This window comes from Lipotes vexillifer, unplaced genomic scaffold, assembly GCF_000442215.2.
Source record: "Lipotes vexillifer unplaced genomic scaffold, Lipotes_vexillifer_v1.1 scaffold117, whole genome shotgun sequence".
NCBI lineage: Eukaryota > Metazoa > Chordata > Mammalia > Artiodactyla > Lipotidae > Lipotes > Lipotes vexillifer.
Window position 1 is genome coordinate 2,161,611 of NW_006785593.1, and position 9,611 is coordinate 2,171,221.

A 9,611-nucleotide genomic window follows, 5' to 3' on the forward strand; every position below is an offset into this window, starting at 1 on the left:
CCTCTTTCCAGAGTGGATAGAAGCTATGGTAATTCTCTTTTTCTTATGTTGTAACTCCAATTTGAGGCAGCATTATGAAGATGGCATTCTGCAAAATTGTTTACCCTAGGTGTTCTCAAGGACCTGGGTTACCATGCTGTGGTCTGGGGCACCTGCCTCATTATTGTAACATAAAGAAACTTGGATTCTTTCATAGTGTCAGAATTATAATGCATTCCTGTTATAAAAAATAGCCTTTATGAAGGGTAGTAATGTCTGAAAATAGATGTTAAAATAAAATCAGTGATTGCCTCCATTGGCCTATAAAAATAGTAAGTTTTTTTTCTTATCCCTACAAGAACATCTATGGGGGTAATGGAAGATTTTTTTTCCCTTCTTCAGTTTTTATTAGGTGTTAGAATCTTTTCCATGTATTCTTTCAGACTTGTGGAGAGTTTGAGATTGATTAGAAAACGATCACAGCTTGGGCCAGGCATGCAGAACCACTTATGGCAACATAGATCTCTAGAGTAGGAACTAAAAGGCAAGAACCGAGGTAATAGTTTTCAACCTTTTCTCCAGTGTATCATATATAAGCAGTACCTATCAGGATCAGTAACAGGCTCACCGTGACAGTAATACTCAACCGGAGTAAAAAGGGCAAGTACACAGTAAAATTTAACAAACTGCTGCTGTACATAACACATGGATGAATATTAGAAACATAAAAATGAATGGGAAAAATAAACAATTTACAGAAGACTACGTATTTTATGGTATCATATTTAAAAAGCTCTTAAGCAAAATAATGGTATATTCTTAATGCAAAAAAAACCATTAAAGAAGCAAGGGAATCATAAACAGTAATTTGAGAATAGTTGTTACCTCTGGTAGGGGAAGCAGGGAGATGGGATATGGAAAGAAAACATAGTTATATGGAATGGAAATACTAACATTCTAGTTCTTAGGATGGCTGGTGGGTTCATGGGTATAGCAGACGCTACTGGATGCCTTATTCAGATACTCTTGGGCCTCACCATTTCTTGGTGGGCTGGGCTGCTTTCTACCTGGCAGTTTCTACATTTCTTTTCCTGTGGTTTTTCTCTGTCTGCTGAAGCACGGCACTGCCTGCATACAAGTTCTGGGGATTAATTCCTCCCTGTGAGCATCCTTGAATTAATGACTAATACACGTTGATAAACAGATACATCAACTCCTGGACTTCCCAGGTGGGATGACTATGAGGTATGTGTTCTGCAGTAGCTCTCCAAGTTTCTCAGTGTGATTAAACCCAGGTTGTCCTAAAGTGGTATTTTGCTTAAGAACATACCTTTTATTGGGCTGTCTTCCTTTCTCTTTTTTCTCTTCTCTATTTCCCTGTCAGTGTTTTCTTCACCTCCCAAATAAATCACTTATACTTAAATCTTCGAGGGGTATTTATTATTGTGCTTTATAACTTTACATTTCAACTACATTTATTATTTTATTTATATGAAATATTACATAATAAATAACTTTAAATTAATAAAGTGGATTTATTTTATTTCTAAAGTGCAGAGAAAACAAATTTGAAATAGCATGTTTCATGTTAGACCTTCTCTAAGGGAACTTTTTTCATAGTGATGGAGATTGTTTCTAGTGAGTGAAAAAAACCTGTATTAAAGACTTACAGGGTCTTTCTCTTGAAATTACTTAATAGCAATATTTGATTCTCAAAATAGTTAAGTTTGAAATATATGACGTGTATACTATTTTTACTTTTAAAAAGCAGATTTAATAAATGTCGGTTTCATGGGGATAGTTGGAAACCCAGGTACTAAAATCTTAACTTTACTAGTGACCAAAAAGAACCAGAGAAGAAAAAAAAACAATTTATTTTTGCCTCAACCACATTGCTCCCTACATGCCAAAAACCTTTGCCTCTCTCATCCCCATTACCAAGGCTTCTTACTTCTTAATTTTTATTTCTAAAATATGTTCATTTATTCACATCTGCATCATGTGTTCATTTATTAAATATTTCTTTGGCTCCTACCATGTGTCAGGTGCCGTTATAGATACTGAGGATACAGTAGTAAACAAAACAAAACATATCTTTGCCTTTATGGCATTTATACTCTAATGAGGAGAGATAGATAATAAAATCATTATAAGTATATTTTATTGTATATGTTGATATACTTTAAGGAGAAAAAAAATAAAAAGGAAGTAGCTAATTCAGGGATGGGGGATTAAAGCTTTTGATTAGGAAGAGAGGGGCAAGTAAGACCTCATTGTAAAGATAGCATTTGAGTTAAGACCTCCTTCAAGAGGTAAGAGAGTTATCCATTAGGATATCTGGATAAAAAAATTTTTAGATGGAGGGAATAACACATTCAGTGGCCCTAAAGTGGGAATATACTTGGTGTATTCTTTCTTTCTTCCTTCCTTTCTTTCTTTCTTTCTTTCTTTTTCTTTCTTTCTTTCTTTCTTTCTGGCTGCGTTGGGTCTTCGTTGCTGCGTGTGGGCTTTCTCTAGTTGCAGTGAGAGGGGGCTACTCTTGGTTGTGGTGTGCGGGCTTCTCTTGTGGAGCACGGGCTCTAGGCACGTGGGCTTAGTTGCTCCGCAGCATGTGGGATCTTCCCGGACCAGGGCTCGAGCCCATGGCCCCAGCATTGACAGGTGGATTCCTAACCATTGCACCACCAGGGAAGCCCCACTTGTTGTATTCTTGAAAGAACCAAGAAGCCAGATTAACTCCAGTGGTGAGAGCAAGGAAAGAGTAGTAGGAGCTGAGGTTGGGGTGGCAGAAGCAGGTCATGAAGTTGTAGAGTCTTAGAGGCCATTGTGATGATTTGGGCTTTTATCCTGAATGAGATGGGAAGCCGTTGGAGCCACTGGATCACTCTGACTGCCGTGTTGAGGAGTGTTATGAAGCAAAGATTGGGTTGGCCAAAAAGCTTGTTCGGGTTTTTGTAACATGTTACGGAAAGCCCGAACGAACTTTTTGGCCAACCCAATATTTCCATTACCTTTGCACTCTTTGCCATAGTCTTTGTAAACATTCAAGCTGGTCCTTTTCAGAAATTAGCTCATATGTAAGCATGAGCTTCCAGAGTTGAGGCAAAAGGCTTAGTAACAAAGGAGGTTAGTAGCAGGAGACAAGTTTAGGGAAGTGATGAGAGATTTTACTTAGAGGCGTGGTACGATCAGTCTTTGTTTTGCTCTCTTGAGAATAGACTCAAGGAGGGAAGGTGAGAGCAGGGAGATCATTGAGGAGGCCGTTGCAATAACCTAGACTTAGGGTGCAATTGGTATGAAATACCCTTGGTAAGACTAGGGATTTTTTCACAATTCAGGTGGAGGGTATGAGAGAAAGAAAGGAGTCTTGTTCTCCACCTGGGTATGGAGATACTATTAACTATGATGGAGAAGATTATGGGAGGGGTAGGTTTTACAGAGACTATCAAGAACTTAGTTTTGAACATGTTAAATTTGAGATGCTTATAAGACATTCAAGTGGAAATGTTTAGGTACACTGATGGATATGAGTATGAAGTTCACGGTAGAATTCCATACTGGAGTTATAAATTTGAAAGTCATTAGCTTATAATAGTAGTTAGATCTCCAGGTTAGTCAACAAAATATAACTCTCCTATCTGAAGTATAGTACCATACTAATACTAATATTAAGAAATGTGATCACTATGTGTAGCAATATTTCTGTGAGAAAGTCTTCTAAGCAGAATTAGGAAACAAGGAAGATACCTCTCACCAGGTATTACACTGGAGACTCCTCTATCTTCAAACCTATAAGATGATCCAGGAAGGAAAAGACCGTTGTGAGTAAGGGGTAAGAGATCAGGATTGTGGAGGTTTTGCTACTCAGATAAGAGAGTTTGAAGGCAAAACTATGTATGATTTATGTAACCTTTAATTGCAGGGTTTGCCATTCTCTTGCTAACACTGTATATATTACTGAAAGGCCAATTTGGAGAGGGATAAAAATCAATTTGGGTCAGTAAGATATAAGTGAGCTGATAGATTTTTCTAGGAAATTTTGCCTATTACTGAAAAGGGTTTCAGATATTATATTGTGAAGACATGATTCTTAGATTTTCCCCAGCCATCTTGCAACCAGAGGAATTACAAATACGTTGGCCCAAAGGCCATATGTGGTTGAGCCTCTGGTTGGTTCAGCTACTCTACTGCCAGATTTCTTAAGTGAGGTGAGTTTTTCTCAGTGATGGAAATTTGATATTCTGTTACTTGCAGCCAAAATTTTCCTCATTCACAAGTGGAATCATTATATGCAGATCTGGGAACAAACTCAATTACCTCTTGGTAAGAAAACATCTGTATTGGGGGGAACAAATGTCCTGATGCTTACAAGCAACCCATTGGTTGCTAGCATTAAGCTGCCATTGGCATCAGTGAATGTGTTTTTGTAGAAGGAAGGGAATGGAGAGCTTTGCTTTCTCTAGAGATTCAGATATGGGGAAATTGATTAATAGAATTTCTACTCTATAGCCCTTGTATTCATGAGTATGGTATCTTCAGTTAGATTGTAGTTCCTTAGGATCAAGATATATAATGCTTCTGTATTTCCCATAATACCTAGCCTAGAGATTAACATTAAAAAGGGGACATAGGGAATTATTTGTAAGCTAGACACTTATTTAACCGACATCATTTATTGGAGTTTTACCTATGAATTGCAATTTTGCTTGAATTGAAATTTTTGAGGATTTCATTGATGATATGCATTATTTCAAATATAGGAAATTTTCCTTGAGTGGCTCATATTTATGTCAGGATTTAATTGATTTTAGGAATTAAAGATTAGATTGGATAATGATTTCCTATGATAATATTTCTGTAATCCATTTATTTCTTATGAAATGACATGACAATACAGTAAACAATCTTGGTAATTTTATATGTCTTTTATCATTTTTAGTTTTATTGAGTTATAATTTATATATTCACCAATTCTAGGTGTACACTTTGATGCATTTGGTAATTGCATGCAGTTGTTTAGCCACTGTAATAAAAAATATTTCTGTCACCATAAAAAGTTTCCTCATACCCTTTTGCAAGATATTTCCTCCTCCATTCTCAAGGAATTACTGCTCTGCTTGTAGTTTTGACTTTTCTAGAACATCGTATAAATGGAATCAAATAGTATGTAGATGTTTGTGTTTGACTATCCTTTAGCGCATAGTTTTTAGAGTCATCAATATTTTTATGTGCATTGACTCTTTATTCCTCATTTTTGGGTGTAGTATGCTACAGTATAGATATACCACAATTTGTTTTTCAATTCATTGGTTGATGGATATTTGAGTTGTTACCAGTTTATTTGGCCGCTATGAATTTATTCACATACAAGACTTTGTGGACATGTTTGCATTTCTCTTGGATAAATAGCCCAGAGTGGGATTTGTAGGTTGTATAGTATAAGTGTATGCTTTAACTCTATGGTAAACTGCTGATGTTTTCCAAAGTGACTGTACCGTTTTACATTTGTGTGTATCTCATTATGATTTTAGTTTGCAATTCCCAAAAGAGTAGTGATATTGGACATCTTTTTATAGTGGTCATTTGTATATCTTCTTCTGTGAAGTGTGTGTTCAAATGTTCTGCCCATTTTTTAATTGGTGGCTTGTCTTATTATTGAGTTGTTAGAGTTCTTTATATATTCTGGATACAAACCCTTAGTCAGATATATGTTTTGCAAATATTTCTTACCCTTTTTAACTGTGTATTTTGAATAGCAAAGGTTTTAATTTTAATGAAGTCCATTTTTCAATTATTTCTTTGTAGTTTATGCTTTTTATGTCCTACATAAGAAATCTTTTTCCCTCCCAATGTCACAAAGTTATGCAGGAATTAAAGATATGCCTGCTTGGCATATGACATGCAAAAATCTTTTTTTTCCCATACAGACATCCAGTTATACCCACACCATTTGTTGAAAAGACTATCTTTTCCTTTGAATTACTTTAGTTGTTTTGTCAAAAATCATTTGACTATATAACTGTGGGTCTATTTCTGGACTCTGTTTATTCCATGGATTTATATATCTATTTTTACACCAGCACTACACTGTTTTGATTACTGTAGTTTTTTTCTTTTTTTTTTTTGCGGTACGCGGGCCTCTCACTGTTGTGGCCTCTGCCGTTGCGGAGCACAGGCTCCGGACGCGCAGGCTCAGCGGCCATGGCTCACGGGCCCAGCCGCTCCGCAGCATGTGGGATCTTTCCCCGACCGGGGCATGAACCCGTGTCCCCTGCGTCGGCAGGCAGACTCTCAACCACTGCGCCACCAGGGAAGCCCTGATTACTGTAGTTTTATATTGATTCCTGAATCAGTGTAAATCCTCAAATGTTTTCTTTTCAAAATCGTTTTGGTTATTCTAGGTACTTTGCCTTCTCACATAAACTGTAATATCTGCTTATGAATTTCTTTTAAAAACCCTGCTTGGATTTTGATTAGGATTGCATTGAATCTATATGTCAGTGTAGCAGAATTACCATCTTAATATTGAGTCTAACTATTTCATGAACATGGTATATCTTTATTTAGCTCTTTTAAATTTTTCCTATGCAATGTTTTATAGTTTTCAGTATATAGGTCTTGCATAAGCTTTGTTAAATTTATTCCTAGATTTCTATTTGTATGCTATTTTAATTCAATTGGTTTTAAATTTTATTTTCTAATTGTTCTTTACTACTGTAATGCATATGTTCTGATGGTTCATTATTCATTTCTAATGAGCTTGTATCTTGACACATTGCTAACTTGACTTACTAGTTCTTTTAACTTTTGTATGCATTCCTTACAATTTTCTACAGATACAATCATGTCATCTATGAAGAAAGACAATTTTACTTTCAATATTTATGTCTTTTACATCTTTTCCTTGACTTATTATTATACTGCTTAGAACTTCTCTTAAAATATTGAATAAAAATGATGAGAGTTGTTGGTTTTTAATAGTAATCAAAAATTAAAATTAAAAAAAGCATAACAGGTTGTATAAATTATACATTCCTTTACTTGCTTTTTAAAAAAAAAAAATATCACGAATGCTTTCTATTACCATCTGACTAAAATCCTTTTAATTCATTCTGGTTTTCTTTAGATAATTGACCTGGGTTCTGGAAAAGGCTACCTAAGCTCCTTTTTGTCCTTGAAGTATGGCTTAAAAGTTTATGGAATTGATTCCTCGAATACCTGTACTCATGGAGCTGAGGAGAGAAACAGGAAACTGAAGAAACATTGGAAAGTCTATCGTAGGCGGTCAAAATTAGATGTCAATGGACTGGCATTACAAATGACAAAAGAAAGGAAAGTGCAAGATGAAATTAAATTTAAAGCCGATATTGAGGGAGTATGTAACAGCAGTATTGCAAATCAAGAAAAGATGTCAACCTCGGACTTTCTGCAAGATTTTTCAGGCTCTGTAATTTCTAACATCAGAAAACAAATGGAAAACCTACATGTTTATTCACATCGAGAAGAAAATTTGTGTTTTGAAAATGCCTTTTCTCTTAAGGACCTTTTGCCTATTAATGCCATAGAACCTACTTCTTCATCCCATATACCCAAGAGAAAAATGTCTGAAGCAAATAAAGAGAGAAGAAAAATGACATCAAAGTCAAATGAATCCAATATATATTCACCTTTAACATCTTTTATCACTGCTGATTCAGAACTACATGATATTATTAAAGATCTGGAGGTAATTTTATTTTTTTAATTCCTTAATTTCATTTATATATAAAGGCTCTAAGACATAGAATTAAGTTTTAATGGTAGTTTACTTGACCTGCGTATCTTATTTGATTACATTAATATAAAGGACCAAGAAAATAAAATTATATTCAGGCTTTCATGATTTCCACAGCTGTCAAAATCTGACAGTCTGACAATTATGATTTTCCAGAAGGGAGTACCCTCCACTCATTTGTAAGCCTAAATTAAACAGAAGTACTAATACAAAAGCTAGTCAGCTAAGTTCTCGTTATACAATTTATGAGTTGTTGAAATTCCCATCCAAGAAAGCTCTTACATTTTATTTAAATTTGAGGTAAAGATGTACCTGGGGCAATATTATGTTTAATGTTAGCCTTGGTAACCAAATTTGCAATTTTCTTGAGCAAGACCAACTTCTGTGTATTCTTAAAAAATTTGAACTTTTTCTAAAGTACAAGTATGTCAAGTTATGCAGAGATAATATATCTTAAAGGCAACATTGTATGTGAAAACAATATTGTAGAGGAGTTTTTAGAAATCATTTGGCCTAACTCATTGTTTTAAAAAAAACAGGGTAGGCTTTGAAGTTATAATATTCTACTCTTGTTAAGTTTTTTGAAAATTCTTCCCTAAAGAATGAATAAACAAAAGATACCAGAATTCTTTATAAATTTAAATCCTTGTTTGGTAGCTAACCAGTGTTTTGTTACTTTGTCATTTTAGAATGGGGAATTTTTCTTTTTCCCAGTTATTTCAGGATTTCACTAATTATGGGAAACTGGTTAATCCTCATTAATTGTTTTTCCTATACATGAAATCAGTAATTAAGTTATAGCTTAACCTTCTGTTAGGGTTAAACAGCCCCAATTACTTTAACCTGACTTAAAAATGTATACATTTTTAGTGCTTATTATCATATATTTATGTTTTTAAAAGTCTTCTGGAAAATATATGATCAAAACTATATGCAGACTTTTATAAGAGTTTGACTTATAAAAGATATGCTGGAAGATTATTTCTTGGGTCCTTAGTTAAGTAGCAATTTAATAACCAGAATTAACCAATACCTCCCATCTCCTCCCCTCTCCACCCTAGAACACACACATACAATACTTAAATATTTTACTGTTAGGATAATATGCTGATTGCGTATTTTTGTTTGCCACCTGCTGGTATTTTTAACCTTGTGCGATGAATACACTGAAAAATGAGATTAAATATTTTGGTGTTATCTTTAGGGAGAACTAGCCTAAAAGAGAGAGATTTATGTCTTTGTTACCTACCCTTAATTAGCAATAAGCCCTTTCTCTCTGAATTCCCTTTTTATTTATAACATTATAATGTCTAAATAAAACCTACCCAAACTATGTGATCATTGAGAAAAGCAAAATAGTTGCACAACACTCCAGAAATTGTGCTTTGAAGAGAATGTTGGTTGAAGTAACAGAATGTTCTATCAGGTTGAAGTAACTTTCAGGTACAGTTATTTTCTTTAGCAAGGTAACACTTCAGCCCTGTCTGTGTCTACATTATATGGGCTAAAATCACATATTTGGTAAAATAACTTAAGTGAAAAAATTGTATTTGTTCTGAAGATAGTTATAAAAATATAATTGATTACAACTTAATGTCTATTATTTTGAATTTATAACATGACGATGATGATGTAAGAATAGAAGACATTTACTGAATTTTATTGGATGCCAGAGATTGTACTAAGTCATTTACCAGTATTAACTTATTAAAGTCTTGCACTAACCCATTGAGGTGAGATACTATTATTAGCCTCATTTTACAGAAGAGGAAACTAAGGAACTGAAAAGTTAAAACAAACAGTAAATTTTTTTTTTTTTTTTTTTTTTTTTTTTTTTTTTTTTTTTTTGTGCCTCTCT

At 34.3% G+C, this 9,611-nt stretch overlaps 1 protein-coding gene across 1 annotated transcript in view; it reads left to right on the forward strand.

Moving 5' to 3' along the window:
* METTL25 (methyltransferase like 25) overlaps window positions 1–9,611 on the forward strand; it is a gene marked incomplete at its 3' end in the record, with an annotated part of 30,358 nt that overhangs the window by 19,778 nt on the left and 969 nt on the right. Inside the window, exon 4 of the mRNA XM_007457674.1 lies at window positions 7,106–7,705. Within this exon, the coding sequence (XP_007457736.1) occupies window positions 7,106–7,705 (600 nt within the window). The remainder of the gene's footprint in view (window positions 1–7,105; window positions 7,706–9,611) is intronic.